This window comes from Cheilinus undulatus, linkage group 21 (assembly GCF_018320785.1).
Source record: "Cheilinus undulatus linkage group 21, ASM1832078v1, whole genome shotgun sequence".
Taxonomy (NCBI): Eukaryota; Metazoa; Chordata; class Actinopteri; order Labriformes; family Labridae; genus Cheilinus; species Cheilinus undulatus.
In genome coordinates, this window is record NC_054885.1 from 14,378,504 (window position 1) to 14,399,837 (window position 21,334).

Below are 21,334 nucleotides of genomic sequence, written 5' to 3' on the forward strand. Positions count from 1 at the left end.
TTAAAGTAAGACAGTGGTGGACTTTGGGTTGGTAAGATTAACTGCATTAATCTAGATTAACTACGATGCACATTAGTGCACTAATATTTTCAAATTTATTTTTTTCCTTCAGCAAACTTTGGTTAAGCCAGTGCAAAGTCTCCATGCAGCCTCAGTGATGCCACGTAAGTCCACTGCTTCAGTGTAAAAAATTTAGAGACAGCTGAGTGGACAAGTCAGAAGTCACCTAAACCATGTGTTATCTGGCATTCACTTTTACTGTTCAAGTATTTCCTTTTCAGTACATAACAAGTTCCTTTTTCTGTGGTTAAGTTCATGTTATAATATTCAATCCACCTATATAAGCAGGTCAGGACCAAATTGAAAGTCAGTTACCCCAATTTAAGACAAGAAAAATAATCAAAAACAGATTTAAATGAGGAATTAAAGAGGAATTTTAAATGTGGATAGAAAGGATGCAATTAATCACGATTGACTATGAAATCCTAAGATTAATTGCAATTCAAAATTGAAATCTTTTGACAGCCCTAGTTGCAAATAATGCAATTTCAATGAACTGTTGCTTTAGTTAGGCACCCAAATCACATTTAAATGAGTGCATTCATGCTGACAGCCTTATTTAGAGCATTTATGTTATTAGTAAGGTCAAATTATACTGATTCCTGTTTGAAACCAACAATGAAAATATCAATGTCCTAAACACCCAATATTAGATAATTTATTGTTTTTACACAGCAAAAATGTTCGGCAGACTCCTGCACACTGTTGCGTAAAATATGTTGACATTATTAGGAAAAGTTTGTAGAACTGGCAAGGAGTAAGGTTGCCATTCGTTTGTGCAATTTAGACCTCTCTCTCCCTCTCGCTCTCTCTCTCTCTTTCTCGGTTCAAAATATTTGTGAAGATCGATTTTTGATACCATTGATAATTATAAGAATGTAAATTTTAACATTTTGGAACAGATGGTATTTAAGAGTGTAGGAAATTCTGGTTATCTTAATAAACTGACCTCTTGCCTCTGCAATGATGTAGACAGTATGTAGGAGTTTGTCTTTAAATTTCGATGATTAAAAACAAAAAAATAACCAGTATTGGGTGTTTAGGACTCACATTTTTGTTTTTGTGGTTTCAAAAAGGTTTCCTCTAGAAATACCAATATATTTTGTATTCCAAATTGGCTAAGAAATATTGAGATATGATTTTTGGTCCATATATGCCACCTTTACTGACAATAACCGACAGCAGTTGAGTGTAAAGTTGAAATGTTAAGAATAAAGGTAAAGTGTCCATAGTAAAATCAACGTATGGAGAATGCAGTGCAGAATATGCTAGAAATGACAAGAGTATAAATCTAAAATTTCAAGAAAAATGTGTAGCATTAAGTCAAAATTTGATTCCAAACGTCCTCTTTTAGGGCTCTGCCCCCTGAGCCAGCAGCATCATGGGAGGTTCCACTTCCTCCCTCGTCGATGAGGCTGAAAGTGACACGCCCAGAGGTGCAGCTCTACCTCCGTCCCCCATCATGGGATGTCTGAGGAGCAGCCAGAGCATCTCTCTACCTCGGCAGCTTCCCCGACCAGGCAGACACAGAGAGCGAAGGTAAGGGACGAGGAAGGGCTGAAGGTAGAACAATCAGTACTGTTGAGTTCATGCACATAAGTCTCAGTTTTCATTACCATGATAGCCTGGAGAGAAATGTGTAGGAGTATGGAGTCAGATTTATAAGCTTTCATATGTGAGCAAATTTGATAGGGTATTTTTTAATTGTTGTGAAATGTTGCTCTAATTTTTCATTGTAGAGACACTTTCATGACTCTGTGTTGAATGCCTTTCATCGCTGAGATATTGTTTTCTATATGTGTTGTCTCACTTTAATGTTTATTGTATGTATGCTTAGCATTGCTAAGACTATCGTAGCTATATAAGCTACGTAGTTATTATAAGCTTAAGCAACATTTCTGCAGCTTACCTTGTAAAGCTAAAGCCAATATTGTAACATTAGCTAACATAGTAATGTTAACTGCGCAGCTAGTGTAGCTTCGATAGCTTTTGCTATTTAGCCGAAGCTAACAGAGCCCCTGTTTAGATAATTACTTCTTAGTAGTTATGTTGTACCGGAAAATTGCATCACCTCTATCCTGACGGTGGTGGTCTCCCAGAAGTGGTCTGCAAGAGGGGCGTCCTAGAGCTGATATCCGCAGCCAGACCACACTCGACTGAGTGTTATGGAAAATCTCCCAGATTTCCATGCAATGCTTTTTTTTTAAGATTTATTTTTGGGCTTTTCATGCCTTTATTTTTGACAGAGGAGGACAGTGGATAGATTTGGAAATGGGACGAGAGTGGGGAGAGACATGCGGCAAAGGGCCACAGGCCGGATTCGAACCTGGGCAGCCCATGTGCATGGGTCCCGCCTTAGACCGCTAGGTCATCTGCACGTGCGATTGCCATGCAAATTAGCAGAAGATGGTTTGCTCCAGCGATAAAAGAAGTGTACAAATGTAAAGCCTGGCACACACTTAGAGATTTTAAAGATTTTAATTGATATTGAAAATCTGAGACACCCTGCACATGATAACTAATAAAAACGTAGATGACCGATTCAGCACACCACAAATTAACAAAGGCTTGTCACCAACAACTATAGCCTTGACTCTCAGAATTCAAAATGTCTCACAGTCAAATGCAATTATAGAGAAGACATGCTAAATGTAGCTAACTGTTTGCTATATCAATTTGGTAGCAATTTAAACCTTACTCCTATATTTATCAGTTTGTGGTAAGTTTTTTAGTACATGTTGTGTAAACATGTGTTGCTCCTTCATTTCTGGCATCCGTCTATCTTACTGCTATATGTTGCCATGGCTGTTTGCTGTGCTTCCTCCTTCAGCCATCTTCCTGATTGTCTATGGCCTGTTCCACTTATCACATGTTTAATTTTGCAGTTTTCATTGGAGTGGCTTCGATTGTCTTCCCAGCAGATCAGAAAAGGAATGTTTACTCTTGACACACCACAGGACTGTCTGGCAAGATGTTCTTTATATCCCTCTGATTATTAGGCCTTTGTGAACTTTGGTTAGGAGGGGATCAGGCCAAAAGGTTTCTCAGTTATCTTCAGTGTGTATCCTGCTTATATAGTCTCTACATGAAGAAGCTTTAATGCTACCACAACCATTATATTATCTCAGTTTAATGTTCTTCCGGTGAATCATGGCTATCCTATATTGAACAAAAAATGGAAGAAGACAGAATATTGGAAACATATGGTAATGTGGTCACATATGTTTACGCAAATGCCCCCGATGGCTTCTGATAAGGGTCTTCAAAGGTCATCCCATTTCATAGGAAGACTTCACCACTACTGCCTACAACTCTGTTTCGAGGGTCAAAGGTGCACTCAAAGACCAGGAGTAGGGTTAAAATTTAGCGATGAGACTGAGCCTTTGTGTTAAAACTGTGATTACTCTGATTTGTTAATGATTAATGTCTTTACACCACACATTTCTCCCTAAAAGTGACGACTGCATGGAGCAGCTGTTAAATTGATATTCTACACTTTCCAGGCTGGACTATGTGACCATGAATTTTTCATGAATCGGTCGATATAATGTAAACCACAGCCTCCCCAGTTTAGTTCAAATCTCCACTTATGAATTATTACTGTCTAATGTGCTGCCTTCGTTCTGCCCGGTGTGAGACGCCTCTGCTGCCACACTGTCCCAAACTCCCTCAGAATCAAGTTACTCCTTGACAGGAAGTGTAACACAACCAGGGAAAGCCCTGATGACTGAAACGTAGACGGCAGTCTGGGATCTCACTAGAGTGAATTTAAATCCAAGGATCTCTGTCTGTTTGATGACTAAGGATGAAACAGGGCTGCAGTGGCACCTAAAAAATGGAGAATGAGTAAAGTATGTCACAATCCTGTGAGAAAGAGTCACCAGCTTTGAACCTTTGTGCAAGAAACTTCAAAAGTCGTGTGGTTTTTGGAGTTGTTCCAGTGAATCTACAGCACTTTGAATAACTATCTAAGTATTATCCAGGTGGAGGACAAGCCACAAAAGAAAACTCTGTACCTTAAATGAGCCTGCTTGTTTTTTAAAGCTAGAGCAGAATAGTAAAATGCCATTAACTCAGAAGAAGTGCAATCTGTCCTTTGACAAGGTCTTATTAAGGTGCTGTCCGTGGTGCTGAAGTTAGCAGCAGTTAGATTTGCCGTTGCTCTTCATCTCTCAGTCTCGCCGATCAGTAACTTTGTCTTGGATGTTTAATATTTCAGAATTTTTTTGATTTATACTCAGTTGTATACTACACTGAATGATCCAGGTGAAAACAACATGTGGACATAGAAAACAAGAGAGAACTAAGCCCAATTCAGACCACCAAGTCGCAATGCAGTGGGACCTTTTTCGAACATTGAAGGTTGGATTAGGCCGGTTGACAGTGTTGCAGCTTGTTCGATTTGGCTGGTTTTAGACATAAGGTAAGTCCTGTGTTTCAACAGCCAGTCAGTGCCTTGGAATACAAAGAAACGGTCAGCTGGTCGTAGCAGTTAAAAAGTTGCAAATGGTCGCAAAGCAGCCCTAGACGGCCACACTACCACCGCCATGTTTGACTATTGGTATGATTTTCTTTTAAGAAAAGCTGTGTTAGTTTTATGACAGTTGTAATGTGATGCACGCCTTCCTAAAAGTTCAACTTTTGCAAATGTGTGACGAGCCTTTGGGTTCTTTTTTGTCTGCAGTGGTTTTGGCCTTGGAACTCTTCCATGGATGCCATTTCAGTCAAGTGAGGCCTACAGGTCTTTAGATGTTGTTCTGGGTCCTTTAGGACCTTCTGAATGAGTCGATGCACCCTTGGAGTAATTTTGGTAGGCTGGCCACTCCTGGGAAGGTTGACCACTTTTCCAAGTTTTCCCCATTTGTGGATAATGCCTCTCACCAAGTTTTGCTGGAGTTCCAAAGGCTTAGCAATTTCTTTGTAACCCTTTCTAGACTGATAGATATCAATGAATTTGTTTCTCATCTTTTCTTGAATTTTTTTAGATGGCAGCACGATGTGTTGCTTTTTTGGATCTTTAGCCTACTTCCCTGTCAGGCAGGTTTTATTAAAGGAATTTCTTGATTCAACAGGTCTGGCATTGACCATGTCTGAGTGTGGCTAGTGGATCACTTTTGATGATAAGAAAACATTTATGTCCCACAAATATGCAAAAAAAGTGCACTGTACAAGAAATAAACAAGGAGCAATCTGATTTCAGGGGCCAAGTTCTGTTTTGTTGTTGCTGTGGTATAGAAAACTGTATCACCATTGGTTGATTTTTACTACAAAGGTATCAATTGTCGAACTCTCTTTTGAATGCTGTGTTCATGTCTTGCAAAAAGGCAACAGTGGAACCCTTTATCTCAACCCCATCATGTTCCTAAAAATGCCTGATTTTCTGATTCATATACTTGAAAGAGATGAGTCATCTGAAAATGCACCCACCCTACAGTTTCCATAAATAGAAACATTAGCATTGCACAAGCACCCCCTTTTTGGGATCCGGCTGTTAATGTGTCAATTTCGGCTTTAATGTTAGGCTTTTTTTACTTGGAGCAACTAAAGCTAATGGAGACAAAACATTATATACAGTTAAAAATTGAAAAGGAATATGGAGATCAAAAACATTTTTGTACCAGGCAGTAACATACTATTTTTTTCTTTATTAATTCAGAGCCTAATAAAGATTGTTTGTCTTTCAGATTCTGTCTTTTTGCATTTACTAGAGAGGAAATATAGCCTCCTGAGACCTGAGCTGTAAAAGTTCATCATAAAGCCTAAACATCTCCAAGCAAATCCCCTGAAATCTACATGAAATTCTTAAAAAATTTCAAAGGATCCCTCCCCTTTCCCAACCCAAATTCCCAAACGTTTGCAAATAGATTTTTTAAATTTCCATTAAAATGCCTTGACATTTCAAAGCAATTTCCTACAAACATTCCAATCAAATTTACTGAAATTTACATCAGATTCTTTAAGATTTCAAAGGACCCCCCCCCCCCCCATTCCCATTACAATTTCCAAACATTTACATATAAATTTTCCCAAATTCTTTGAAAATGTCTTTTAATGTCAAAACAAATTCCTCCAGTCATTCCCAAAAAATACCCTGAAATTTCCATGAAACTTATAAAAAAAATTCAAAGGACACTCCCCAAGCATTTACAAATATTTTTTAAAGAATTTGAAATAAATTTCTCAAATTTCTATGAAAATGCCAGAAAATGTCAAAGTAGATCCCACCCAACATCCAAACAATTTCAGGTTTCCCATGAAAATTGCAATAAATTTCAAAGCCAATTTTCCCCAATACCCCCAATCAAACCCTCAAAATTCCCTTGAAAGTACATGAAAAATATCCAAACAGATTTCCTAAAACTCATGAAAATTTCATAGCAGTTTTTTCCAACATTTAAAGCAAATTACTTAAACTCCAATGGACATTCTGGATGATTATCTAAGAAATTCTAATAGCAGAAAATATTACTTTGTTTAGGAAAGCCAACATGTAATGTCCTCATAGAGTATGTACTATAAGGTCTTAGGAGGATATACAGAAATAGTGGGGTGGGGGTGGTGTGGGGGTCATGCACCAAGATAGAGATGCGGATACAGAGATCACATAGAGACTAGTGCATCAAGGACTGCAGCCTCTGTATGGACACCTTATCTAGCAGCGGAGCTAAACCAGCCTGTTTGGCTTAATTCTTTAAAATGAAAGCTTGCTCTTGGCTAAGACCCAAATACAGACCACACACTCCAGTAGTCATGAACAGAAAAACGAGTGATAGGCACCAAACCTGGTGCAAACATATTTATTTATACTGTAAAGTTTTGCTTTTTTATGACTTGGCCACTATTCAACATAAAACACAACATAAAAGCAGCCAATACACAGCAGGTGAAGTAAAGCAAAGGAGAAGTTCAAGGCTCTGTGGTGGATGGATTTGGCCCTGTAATGAAAAGGTCATAGGACATGAAAATGAGTCCAGGAAACAGGAAGAGTACAACAAACAGAAATAAATAACTGCTTCATTAATTTCCCCTCCTGATAGAGGTTGTTGCTAAGCTCTTGTAAAGACAGTTTGCTCTACAGTAACCCGTCCAGGTTGTGCTCTGCTGGAAGTTTTAGGCTTGATGCCAAAGCTACTTAGAGAATGTGGGACAGCCTCAACACAGATGTCCCACTGGCTCCCGGACTTTAAATTTCTCCCTAGATGCCAACACATAGATAATCTAGGTCTGTTTTACAGTCCAGCCCTGAGAGTGTAATGCTCAAACACCAGTGTTACAGCTATAGCAGTGTTTATCATCCATATTCAGAGTGTCAGAAAAACAGAACCCTGCACACATTAACTGATCTGACTGAATAATATTACACAGGAAAGGTCAGAATCATCAATATTGTATAATCAATCAGTTTCTGAGGGAGCAGCCAAGGAACACTTTATGTTGGTGCAGCTTCTTCTTTCATTTCCATATTCATGCATTTTAATTTCCTCCTCACAGCCACCGCAGGGTATAAAACAATGCAAGAACTGCAAATGCACCATTTATATTTGGGTTTTTCCCCTCATCTTCTCAGCATTTTTCCTCCCCTCTCTCCCTCCACTGGGATTTCAGAGCTCCACTAGAACAGCCGAAGAAAGTTCTGGTATTTTTACATCACTGCTTTCATGTGAAATGTCTTCGGGAGATATTTTGTCTGTGAATTAAATCATGTTACAGAATTAAATAAGGTCGCCCTGAAGGTCTGTAAGAACATTTCACAAAACACAAAAAGATTTCATTAACCATCAAAGCATTTTTAAGAAATGTACATTTTATGGAAAACCATTTCATTAAAAGAAAAAACACTGAATTAAACAAAAAAGGCCTTTGATAAAACAGAAACATTCAGTGAATCAAAAAAAAAACTTTTATTGAAACAGAAAGATTTTATGATAAGCAGAAACACATTAAAAGAAACAGAAACATTTTATTAAGCAAAAAAAAATGCAACATTGTATGAAACTGAGAAGGATCTTATGCAAAAAAAACAAAAACAAAATGAAACCGTAAAGTATGTAACAAAACAATACAGAAACAATCAGTGAATCAAAAAGCCTTATATATCATGAAGAATTAAGTAAAACAAAAAAAAATCTGATGAAACAAGGAAGGATTTTATGAAACACAAAATCATTTAATGAAACAAAAAAGCATGTAATGAAACACAAAAATCACAATAAATAAAATGAAACGAAAAAGCTTTCAGTAAAAACACAAAACATTTTTCATTTGAATGAATCACTTAAACATTTTAAGAAATAATAAAGGCATTTAATAAAACACAAAAAGCACTTCGTAAATAGATATTGTACTTCAAGCATTTAACAAAACACTAAAAGGCTTTCAGCAAAAAGATAAAGTTTGTGTGATACAACACAAGCATTAAATGTCAATAAAAACATTTATTAAAAAAAGAAATCGCACTTAAAGGAGACACATTATACCCTTTTAAAACAGGCTCTATTTCAGCCCTTCTCAGAACGAGCCATTTCTGTGTTTGTGGCTTTAAATGGAAATTAGCTGTTTGACTCCGCCCCTGACCACTCCCCTCTCAGGAAATGGATGCAGTACTCCTGGTACTACAGACACTTTTATCCAAAGGTTAGAACTTGACTGGGATTCGGACCATCAACCCCCCAGACTGTAGTCAGCAGGGTAACCCACTGAGCTATCCAGCATCTCAGCTGGTAGCTGAGAGGATCAGCAGAGGAGGGCAGAACTTTCCTCCAAGTGGGGGAGGGCCAACCAAACCTGGGGACGGGTGCTTACGCTCCTGGTGAGGTCACCAGGAGCTAAATCTGAGAACAGCTTGTTTCAGCACACATTTTCTGAAAGGTGGAGAAAGAGAGGGGGAGAGGGAATGGATTTTTCTGGTATTTGAGGGGATTGTGGACAGACCAGGGACACATATTTGTGTTAGAAAAGCCTGAAAAAGTGATTTTTGCATATGTCTCCTTTAATAAAAGAGGTAAACATGGAAAAAACAAGCCTTTTAATGAAACACAAAATCACCTATGAAGCATAAAAGCAGTTAATGAAACATTTTATTAAACAAAAAAGGAGAATCAAATAAAAACAAAAACTTCTTATGATATAAAGGATTTAATGAAACAAACATTTCATGAAATAGACAAGTATGCAATGAAACAAAAACAAAATAAAAAATAAGAATATCAAATAAAAATAAGAAAAAATAAAATATGATAATAAAGATAAAAAAAGGTTACAAAAAAGTTTTAATGAAATACTAAACACTTCATGAAACCCAAAAAGCATTTAGTGAATCTTCAAAACATTTCATGAAACAATAAAGGCATTTAATGAAACAAAAACATTTTGTGAAACTGTAAGAGCATCAAACTAGCACGTCACGATTCAAAAAATACTATCTAAGAAAAAATTTAAAAGAATTAACAAAAAAGCTTTCAGTGAAACACAAAACACTTTGTGAAACCCTAAAAGCAAATATTTTATTAATTAAATTAAAAGTACACCTAAAAAAGCACAAGACTTTTAATGAAAAACATCAAAACATTAAATGTTTGTATCATAGGATGTTTTACACTTGACTTTAGGGACCAGACTAAAGAAAAAACAAAATTCAAAATGAACTTATTACATCTTTCTAAAGGGTCTCTACCAGTGTATTTCAGCATTTGTTTTTACATATTTTGGGGTCAAAGTAGTATTGACTATGACTACGAATTAATTCTTGGGAGGTGCCCAATTAAAGCTCCATAAAAATCCAAAAGTCCATACAGAGTCCAACATTTTGTTTAAAGAGTGAGATGCTTATTATTATTTTATTTTATCAGAAACTGATGTTAGACTGCTGCATAAGATATAGTGAGGAGTTTTAACTGGTTATGAAACAGAATAAAATTAATGTGTTTAATATTTCTAATGATTTAAACTGCTGCTGTGGGGTAGGTGTCAGACACTGTGATTTAAAGCACACTTCCAAAACACCCTGAAATGTCACATTCTCCCCATCAGTGGTGGTTATGTCCATGCGCCCTAGGTAAAGAGGCTGTAGCCCATTGTTGTTTTTAAAATGATCATGCAGGTTCATCAAATATTACAAAATATGAAATCAAATCTATTCGAACTGTAACTGTGAGCTATCCTGCTTCTCTCTCCAGTTTTTCCTCGGGTTCAATGCCCCTGCAGAGGACCCAATGGGCCTGTGGCTGCTGTACTTTCCTCAACGCAGCAGGTGCCCCCCGCTGCTCCATCTGTGAAGCCCCCCGGCGGAAACAGGACACCCGCTGGATGTGGCAGATAACTGGCAAAGATGACAGACGTTGGTCCTGTCCCAGCTGCACGCTCACAAACCCCCCTGGCACTCTGGCCTGCTCTCTTTGTGGCTACACCGGACCCCTGAACCGACCGCGGGGCTCGTCTGAAGACCTGCCTCCACGGCCACAGCGCTCCAGTAGCTGCTCCGGCCCCCTGAGGCCCTCACAGACTGATGATGCAGACAAAAACAGCCTTGTGTGGGAGTGTCGGAGGTGCACGCTACAGAACACCCCCACCTCAATGTCCTGCTCTGCTTGTGGTGGACCACGCAAACTGTCTCTCCCACAGATCCCGGCAGACGCCTTGCTCATGCCTGAAGTCAGCGATAAAAAAGGACTAAAGCAGCCAGAGCCTGCAGCAGGGGCACTACCCCTCTCTGTCTCCGCTCAAGGAGACTGTTTACCTCCAGAGGCTTCAGGTTCCTCTGGGGTCAGTGCTGGGACGTCAGGTCATAATAACCCTGTCCCCTGCAGCCGTAGAGAGGTGCCACCCTCAGAGATCAGCACCAACAACATAAGTCCTTCTCCCTCATCACTTGCTGTTTCACATCTCTCTGCCCCATCAGAGCTGCAGTCCAGCAGGCGGCTCAGCGTCCTGACAGAAGAGATGTCTCCTGCATCAGATGTATCTGCAACATTCCCTCCATGTGCAACCCCTGATATTAACAGGACAGAGGAATGGGCATGCCCAGCATGCACTCTCATTAACATGATGAAAGCCAAACACTGCCTGGCCTGCCACACCCCCCAGCAGCTCAGACCTGCCCCGTCCACTAAGAGGAAGGAGAGCATGCTGGTGGAGGAGCGGCGGCAGAGTGATGAAGGAGAAGCCAAGGAGCTGTGGGAGAACATCATCAGCTTCTGCAGAGAGGTTTGAACAATGCAGCTCAGTCAGTCATAGACTCTACTTGAAATTATATTGTGTTTCTGATTCTTTACATTCATTCTTGACTGCTGACTAGGATTGCCACTATAGCAGAACTTTGACCTTCAATAACACACTAGTAAAAGTCAAAAGAACAGATACCAGATGTCCTACAGTCATATCCAAAAATTGCATGAAGACACCCTCACAAAGCCTACTTTGTGCAAATACGTTGACAATATTTTGGAACCAAAATGTTGTCATTGTGCTTTTAAATGTCTCATTAAAATTTAAAAAGCTCCCAGATGGCTCAATGGACCAGTCAAAAGTAATCCCCGCCTTCTGATGTCCAACATTTAACTTTCCTATCATTTCTTTATGCTGTTTCAATTTACTTTCTATCAGTATTAAGTTCTTTTCCCTGGTTATGCCAGTGTCTTAAACTTCCACAAGTTATACATTTAAAAGCTTACAGAAAACAGTTTTGTTTTTTTTTAATTTTCTCAAATCCCTGCAGTTATTGAAATGACTCCCTAAATAATTGAATCGAAACAATTCTATTAGGAATGCCTTTATTTTTCAGAAATCCAACTGCCAGGCATTTTTCATAAATATAATGCATGTTGAACAAAAATTTACAAGGGCATTCGTGATTTAAAAAAAAACTGTGGCCAATGGAAACTTTTGCTTCAGGCGTTTTGGAAGGGCAATTTTCCTGCCTTGGTTTTTCATATATCACTACACTACATGTTAGCATTAAACTTATCAAATACAGCTAAAATGTCTCAATCGCTGCCCCGTGGTTGGTTGCGATATAGCAACTGATCTCCCCGTTAGAGCTTAAGAATTGCATCCATTCAAAAGAAAATAAAAATCTGTTAAAAAATAATAAAAATGCGAATGTAAATGTACTTTATTTATATAGCCCTTTACAACACCCCACAGGTGACCAAAGTGCTTTACAAAAAATCAAATAGCATTAAAACACAACACCAAACAAATCCATAAAGATGAAAAATAACAGCATTTATAAATACAGACTAAAAGGATAAGACACTCACTACACTACTAGGTATTGAAAGTCATCCTGAATAAATGAGTCTTAAGTTTCGATTTGAAGAGGCCCAAATCAGAGATAACACGCATATCAGAAGGGAGATATTCCAGAGCCTGGGTGCAGCAACTGAAAAGGCTCGGTCAGCCCAGTGTTTATATTTTGACTTGGGCACTTCCAACAAAAGTTGGTTGAATGACCTCAAAGCCCTGGCATGTTCCCTAACTGTTAAAATCTCAGATAAATAGGACAGAGCAAGGCCATTCAGAGCTTTAAAAACAAACATTAAAAGTTTAAAATCAATTCTAAAATGGCCTAGAAGCCAAGGAAGGGAAAAGAGAATGGGAGTAATGTGCTCTCGTCTGGTTGTGTTTGTTAAAAGACGTGCAGCTGTATTTTGCATAAGTTGAAGGTGTCTGACTGTGGATTGGGAGATTCCAACATAAAGTGCAGTGCGGTAGTCCAGCCGGGAACTCATTAAGGCACGGATAGCAATCTCAAGATCGTGACGGCTCAAAAAAGGTTTGCATTTGGCAAGAAGGCGTACAGTAATTGATAAAAGCTTGTCTTCACTACATTGTCAGTTTAATATTAAAATAATAATAACACCATTAAATTTTTTTTTGGTTTATTTAAAAGTCTGGCCCCTAAAGTGCTGGTTTAGGAAAAAGCTGGCCCTTGTGCAAATGTAGTTGATGACCCCATCAATGCTATAACATCAACTGGGATCTCTAGACTATAGTAAGTCATTTTTTTACATGCACTCCTAGTTATTTCTTAACATATTAAAGAATCAAAACCTGTTCAAATAATAAGCCTTTTTTAAAGATTTATGTAATTTATTTATCTTTTGCCTACATTTGGAGAGAACAGGACAGGGTATAGAGTGAGGGAAAGGAGCCACAGACTGGACTCGAACCTGGGCCATCTGCTTGGAAGGCAAACTTCTCTGCATGGGGTGTGACAGAACCGCTAGGCCATCTGCACCCCGAAATAAGCACCTTTAAGCCATCTCCTACCTCAGTGTCATGGTTTCAGACCACTCTGGTGTAGTGGTGAAGCACTCACTTTAAATGATAAAACAAAACATCATGGACATAAAGTAGTTTTATTTGTTCAGCTCGTAAAACAAGAAAATGGTAAGAATTCCTTTACATTGTCATTGTGGACTGTGAGTGGTAATTAACAACAGAATTCCAGGGATTAACCACAATTATAAAATAAATAGTTTGACAACACTAGTCTGGAGTTAGGATTCGTTAGAAATTAGATGATTTAACATTGGGATTGCTAAGAGAGACAATTTAACATGAAAACAAAGAAAATGATCAAAAATAGTTTTATTCCAAAGTTAGTAGATTCCAGGACAGGAAACCATACAAGTGAATCAGCCTTTGTTTTTTACAACAAATGATGTGGAAAAATAGGATAAGACTTTGTTTTGGGATTGTTGCTGAAGGATTGCAAGTTGGCCCGCCAATAAAGAACGTACTTCTAGATTTTATGAAGTTAATTTGCGTATTTTCCCACCTCCCTTTAAATGTCTGTACTGTACTAAAGTTTGAAACCTGATTACAGATGTTTCTGTTTTGCCCTCAACCTTCTTCATGCCCTCTGGTTCGGCTGTTTCTGTGATTTTCCCAGAATTCTGTGACATTTGTGGATGACAGCTTCCCTCCTGGTTCAAAGTCTATTGGTTTTCCAGTCGACGACAGCGTCCAACATCGGGTCAAAAAGTGGCTTCGACCTCAAGAAATCAACTGCAGCAACCTCAGAGACCGTGGAGTGAAGTGGTCTGTGTTCCGAACGCTTCGCCCATCAGACATCCAGCAGGGGCTTCTGGGTAACTGCTGGTGAGCCAACACAAGTATCTACACAGAGCAGATCAGTCTGTCTATGGAAAAAAACAGTAAAACTGAAACCTCTTCCTGGCTGGCTGTCTTGGAGAGCAGGTTTCTGAGTGCCTTGGCTGTTCTTGCTGAACGTCCTGAGCTGGTAGAGAAGGTGATGGTGACCCGCTGGCTGTGTACTGAAGGAGCCTATCAGGTGCGTCTTTGTAAAGACGGCTCGTGGACAACGGTGCTGGTGGACGACATGCTGCCCTGTGACGAAAACGGACATCTCCTCTTCTCTCAGGTGTGTTGTTGCATGCCTGCATCACTGTACCACTGTTCTGAAAGAATGACACCATGATTTATAAAATTCAGCATCACTCTGTATCAAAACAGACTTAACTTTAGTGACTGAGACCATATCTCACTGGGAAAACGTTTATCAAGGTAATTAATCAATTTAGAAATTTCTTGCTATCAGACCGTGTTTTTGAAAGATTTTCTATAGTCAAGCGCCTGACAACTTCTTATTTCTAGCCTTTGCACTGAACACTATATTTATCTGTCTGGACTCACTGTTTGTGTATACATTTGTTTGCAGGGTGTGTCTTTCTGTTTAGCACTTAAGCATACAGGGATATTACACAAACTTTTGACCTTTTTCAGACATGCGGCTACCATGATGTTACTCACTACAGTGGATGCTGGAGCTTTCAACATTACTTTGTATTTTAGTGACTCAGTGGCTCTGTCAAATGATGCACACAACAAGGCTTTTATGAGTATTCTTTCTGTTTTTTCAACATCTCATTTGGTTGAGATCTCCCATCAGCAGGGTCACGTTTTGAACATTGCTAGCGTTAGCACTGGCCCACTTAGTGCTTCAAATTCAAGTTCTGACATTTCAAGCTTTCTAAACTTTCCTAGTACAAGATGTGCACTACAAAGATTACCAGAGGGAGTTTGTAGACAAATATTTAGCACTGGCATCCAGTAACTAGCTCTCCTGGCTGTCCAAGCTGGGGCGGGATGAACATTATAACGTCACTTGCAAACGGTCTATAGGTGTAGTAATGTTAAACAGTGTTTGATTTTGTATTCTGTGGCATTTGCTGTCTCCCAGTTTCCAGCAGTAAGACATTTATTACAGTTAATCATGATTTTAGTTTTCAAGTTACATCACAAATCTCAAAGTGAATACATTTAAAATTTACAAGATAAATCAATGTGTTTTTTCATGGACATATGGTTAGTGTTTTTATAGAACAATTGGTGGAAGTTGCTGCTTTTGTTTATGAACTTGAATAATTTAACATTCGGACACAACTGGATGAATCTGTACTGTTGAAAAGGCATTTTTGTATTGCACTCTAATCACTACAGTATTATTATACTGGAATGCCAGTTCTTTGAGCTCTACATCCCTTTGAAAGGAATTGTTATCCTGCTCTCCGCAAAGTCTGCTGAAGGTTTTTGTGACTCTTAGCCAAAGTCGTCATAGAAAAATAGGCTTCATATTTTCAGCAGAGCCATTGGTAGAAGTATGAATATGAAATATGCAGACTAGTGTTTCCCTGCTGTCACCTGACAGGATTTTAAAGCTGCGCTACCGGAGATAATCACTTCCCTATAAATTCCTCTTATCTTTTCTCATTTAATTCCTCAGGCCCAGCGGAAGCAGCTCTGGGTGGCCCTGATTGAGAAAGCTCTGGCAAAGCTGCATGGTTCCTACTTTGCTTTGCAGGCAGGTCGTGCCATTGAGGGCCTGTCCACGCTGACGGGGGCCCCCTGTGAGTCGTTGGCCCTTCAGGTTAGTGCCACCAACCCCAAAGAAGAGCCAATCGATACGGACCTCATCTGGGCAAAAATGCTTAGCTCAAAGGAAGCAGGGTGAGTGTAGGGAGGTAGTCTTTAATTTCAGTCTGTTAGATAATCATAAGAATGAGTGATTAATGTTTTTTTTTTTCTCATGTGTGTCGCTAGATTCTTGATGGGGGCATCTTGTGGTGGTGGTAACATGAAGGTGGACGACTCAGAGTACGAGTCACTGGGTTTACGACCACGCCATGCATACTCTGTCCTTGATGTGAGAGATGTAGACGGTCACAGGTGAGGAAATGATATGAATCCATCAAGTAAGGATGTTCTAACCTGACTGTTGAAACAGATTCCCAATCTTAGCCCTTTGCTCCTTCGTACTAGTCCAAAATTTCCCTCCAAATTTAAAACATTTTTTGTATTATTTTTGGACCATGAATGTCAAATGGTCCAGATTTGAAAGGCTTTTATATGTGACATTCTTGTTATTGATTTGGCAAAAATGCAATATAGCCTGTATAAAAGTAATGACTTACAAGAGAGTGATGTTGAACTTTCTATAGGTTTGTTTTTCTCAGCTCTGTGTTCAAACTAATGACAATGAACTTCTTTGAGGCTGTACCTATGCTAGTCAGAGGCTCAAAATTGTTTTATGTGTGCTTTTTTTTGCATATTTTTCACACTTTAATGTTTCAGATCATCACACAAATTTTAATATTAGATGAAGATAACCAGAGTAAATACAAAATGCATGGAATTGATTGCATAATCTTGTTTTTGGATATTTATCAGCACTTGTCTGATGCTTTCCATCTCACGAATACTGAGAGGTGCTGGACTGAACAGGAAAAAGGGTGGGAAAAGTTGGAAGCATGAGGGTGAGGGGGATCTGAAAAGAGAAAGAAAGAATGGCCAAAGAGAGCATTTGTTATGGCCTTATCTGCTCTGAAAATTGCTTTGTAATACTTGAAATATTCAGGGTCTGAATAATTAATATTTTCTAAAATTCTGGACTCTCTGCTGTAGATCAATTTGGCCTTCTGTCATAAAACAGACTGCAGTGGCTGCAATATCTGGGGCAAATGTGCCCAGTCAAAGTGCAGTATCTTCCCAAGAAATGTATTTTGCTCCCAAAAGGTTCAAATTATTAATCCAAGTTTCCTACATTACAAAAAAAGATCTTTAGATACAGACTTATCAATTGTGAAAGAGGTAGACCAGCAACTCCTTGGTAATATTATGGTTGTCATTTATAGGTGGAAGTTAAAATACAGTTTTAAGATATTTTGAAATTCAGCTAGTGTTCCCAAGCATCTTAGTTCTGCTTCCTCTTTCAGATTACTGCAGCTGAGAAACCCATGGGGTCGCTTCTCTTGGACTGGGCCCTGGGCAGACAGCTGGCCAAACTGGCCTCCACACCTGAAGAGGGAGCTCTGCACTCAGCGGGCTGAAGATGGCCTGTTTTGGATGGACTTCTGGGATTTTATTAGGTACAAAGGCTTTTGAAAATGTATTTTACATTCTGGTTCAAATGCTAGGCTAACATTGTAATTAAAATGCATTAAACAAATAATAAAAATCAATCAAATGCATGAAAAACTGCACTGACCTTCAAAAGATGAATACTACTGCAGGCAAAGTAGAGTCCCAGTTGCTATTGGAGTTTTTTTTTCTGCCTTCACATGTCTGTGTATGTGTCTTTGACCCTGGCAGGTACTTTGACTCAGTTGATATCTGTAAGATTCATTCAGACTGGCAGGAGGTCCGAGTATCTGGCGTTTTTCCCCGTGGAGCTGACGTCCCAGTGACAGTTGTGTCCATCACAGTACTGGAGAGAACAGCGGTAGAGCTGGCTTTATTCCAGCAAGGAAGCAGGTAGGAAGACACCCTGTGATCTAAGCTTTAAACAAAACTGTAATTGGTCTGGTATGGAAAAATAGGTTTTCTCTTACAAATTTATGGCATGGCGGAAGTTATTTACTAAGTTTATTTACCTCCTTGTCAAAAAATTGCTTAAAATATACTGTTGAGTGTCTGAATTCTTCAAATAAATGCTCCAACCTTAAAGGGATAAATTGAAAAACATTCTCTTAAACTCATCTTTGATTTCTGGGGGACTCTACAGCTCAAAGTTTAGCCCCAGTCTGCTGTGGTGTTCCCCAAGGCTCTTTACTTGGCCCACCCACATTCCTTCACTTACTGATCCTAATTTATTTCATCGTTATGCCGATGACACACAAGTTTACACCACTTAATAAACTCTTATACCCACAGGCAATGATGTAACCAAAGTAACCTTTTACTGCAATATTACTTATTTTGTGCTATTCATGTAATAAATCTAAAGTGAAACCATTCAGTCCAAAGCAGTTATACTTTATGAATTTACATCCTTAAAAATGGCAGCAAATTGTATATTGTCCTATGTGTTGACATTTTTATCCCCTTAGTGCTGTCATTCCATTTGCAAAACATATGAATTAGCAATCTTTTTAGACTAATTTATTTAAAATTATTCCTGTTTCTCAGGCGGTGGGACACAGCAGAGAGCCATCTCTTGGACTTGTGTGTTCTGGTGTTTCGGGTCTCCTACGACAGCTCTGATGTCCTGTCACTAGGTCGTCTTTTAGCTCACAGTCGGCGTTCGGTGAGGAGGTTCGTGGGCTGTGATGTTATGCTGGAGCCAGGCGAATATGCTGTGCTATGCTGCGCTTTTAACCACTGGAACAATACGGACACAGAAGAGACAAGTAAGAACTCCCAACACTGGGCTATCATAAAACACGTTTTAGGAATCTTCATAAAGATAATGCAGCAAGCCGTTTATACCCCAAAAAGTCACATTTTGACAGAAAATGATAGGCCAGACCTTACTGTTATCTTCTATAAATGAAAATCCATCTGAATTACAGCGCAACATTAAAATGCTTTTAACAAAACTAGTAAATCATTAATACTGTTTCACTGAATGGTCTTTGCACGTGCAGAAGTTTGTTTTTAGCAGTTATGAAAGTGGTTAAAGCTGAGAAACAGTTAAGGCACAAAAACTACTTGATTAGGTTTGTTAAATATTATTTGAGTCTATCAAATGTCTTTATTTTAATTGTGTTGAATAAATTAATTTTTACTTCTGGTTTTATCTGGACATTTCAACCCCAATTTGCTATGCAAGTAGTGGTAGCACTTTATTTTAGTGGGCCCTAATTACTTAGTAATTTTATTGTAATTAGTGGTAATTATCTAGTATTTTCTGAAGAATAAGGCGATAATTACCTCATAACCCTACTAAGTAATATCTCCAAATTATGTAAATATTAAGGAAGCATTTACCTAGTGATAATGTTTTGATTATCAATTAATTCCTTTTGATACTGTGGCATTTCTATGGTAATTAGGTGGTATTTTACCCTTGCACAAACCTTCTTATTCCTAACCCCTAAACCTAACCCTACCCAAACCCTAGCCCTAAAAATTACATGAAAGTTATTCAGGAAGGACTCACTTTAATTTAGTAGGCTAAAATAAAGAAAAAGTTATTTTATTTCTAAGAAATGACTTGGTAAAATACCTCCTCATTACCAGAGAATAGCCACAGTGTTACAAGGGTTAGGGTTAGGATAAGGGTTAGGGTTAGGGTTATAGGGTGAGGAAATCTTGACTCACGTTGACCTCCAAATGATGCCCAACGACACTGTAGTTGTACAGGGTTAGGGTTAAGGGTTAGGGGATTAGGATGAAATACCACCTAATTACCAAAGAACTGCCACATTATAACAAGGAATGATAATTGATCATGAATACATTAATTCTTGGTAATTACTTCCTAAATATTAACATATTTCAGAGTTATAACTTGGTAAAATGCAACTTATTACTAGATCATTACCATCTTATTCTAGGTAATCATTAAAACAAGTTGCTACCAAAAGTTTTTTTCTTCATTTGAGGTATTTTGTCATATTTAACACCTGATTCAACCGCTGAACCATGATTGTGATTTGGGGAAAACAAGACTTTTTACTTTTATGTCTAATCAAATGTCCCAAATGTCTTTTGCAGCAGGGCGATTAGCAGACCACTGAGCTTAAATGAATTTGCAGAACCTTATCTACATCTGTTATTAAGCCACAAACTGTTTTCGTGTCTCCAGCAAGCTGCAGCAGATCAGAGGATCCTGGCTACATGCTGGCTGTCTACAGCTCCAGACTGGTGATGGTGGAGCAGATAACGGCCCCCAGCACCACCATCGCTGACGCCATCATCCAATTGACAGAAACCAAAGGAGAAAGACATGAGGTACCACTGTATTTAAACATCATTTTTTTAAAATCAGAGATTCTTTACCTGAAATAAGATTTTTCCATGTCTGGTTTCAGGGTCGAGAGGGCATGACGTGCTACTACCTGACCCATGGGTGGGCGGGGCTCATCGTTATGATAGAAAACAGACATCCCAGACATCACCTCCACGTGTCCTGTGACTGCAGTGATAGCTTCAATGTGGTGTCCACACGTAGCAGCCTCAAAGCCATTGACAGCATCCCTCCTCTGCACAGGTTTACTGCACGAACACCCCACTGCACACAACATCTCAGTCACACTTTAGTCTAAAACATCTAATGATGACTAATTGTTATTCAAAGAAATCTGCAAAACAGAAAACTCTTTCTCTGGCCACGCTGTTTTGAATTTTTTTTAAATCAAAAATATGTGGTCCCTGGAAGATGTAAACTAAAAAAGAACATACAAAAAGCAAGTCTGATTTATATGTAAAACAGGCTTTATCTGTCTTTCTCAGGCAGGTGCTTGTGGTTTTGTCTCAGCTGGAAGGAAACGCTGGATTCTCTATCACTCATAGACTTGCTCATCGTAAGGCCGTCCAAGCTTCTCTTGGGAACTGGAGTCCCTCAAAGGCAACACACTGTCCTGCTCTGAGCCCAGAAACAGCAGGTCTGCACCAACCTCGACCTCTATGATGGCTGATAAATCAGAGAAACTGGGAGATAGCAGAGCTGTTTCATGACTAGAGATAAGAGCTCAGCATGGCGGCTGTTTCTTTTTCAGGAGCAGTCACGGACTCAAGTGAATGCTCTATTTTTTACCTTTGTGATACCTGACCAAGAGGTACTTGTAACCCTGGGGTCACCTTTGTCATTTCCAAAGGGTAGGCTTATATGAGAAGATTAAAGCTAGAGCAAAAGAAGAAATTAATTTTTAAAAAGTAATATTAAACAACCAACCAAATTAGCTGTATGTGATGGAAAAATCTTTGTCATACATGAAAAGGCTAACTGTAAGCTGCACTAATGTGTTGAAAAAGCAAGCACAAATTTACTTACTAGATTGTTTGCTAATGGCAAAAAAGAATGAAAGAT

The 21,334-nt window shown here is 38.8% G+C and overlaps 1 protein-coding gene across 1 annotated transcript; it reads left to right on the forward strand.

Annotated features, from left to right (window-relative positions):
• Positions 1-1,441: 1,441 nt before the first annotated feature.
• Positions 1,442-20,935, forward strand: LOC121529642 (calpain-15-like). Its single transcript, XM_041817599.1, has 12 exons — positions 1,442-1,599; positions 10,236-11,262; positions 13,955-14,163; positions 14,263-14,446; positions 15,809-16,032; positions 16,126-16,251; positions 17,298-17,450; positions 17,674-17,835; positions 18,490-18,710; positions 20,111-20,256; positions 20,337-20,515; positions 20,758-20,935. The coding sequence occupies exons 1-12, from the start codon at positions 1,442-1,444 to the stop codon at positions 20,933-20,935; spliced, it is 2,967 nt and encodes a 988-aa protein (XP_041673533.1).
• Positions 20,936-21,334: the final 399 nt, after the last annotated feature.

Excerpts from the sequence above, each read along its gene's own strand:
- LOC121529642 (XM_041817599.1), top strand. The coding sequence starts at position 1,442 with ATGGGAGGTTCCACTTCCTCCCTCGTCGATGAGGCTGAAAGTGACACG. Across the intron at positions 20,257-20,336 it reads CCAAAGGAGAAAGACATGAG|GGTCGAGAGGGCATGACGTG; the intron begins GTACCACTGTAT and ends GTCTGGTTTCAG. Across the intron at positions 20,516-20,757 it reads AGCATCCCTCCTCTGCACAG|GCAGGTGCTTGTGGTTTTGT; the intron begins GTTTACTGCACG and ends TGTCTTTCTCAG.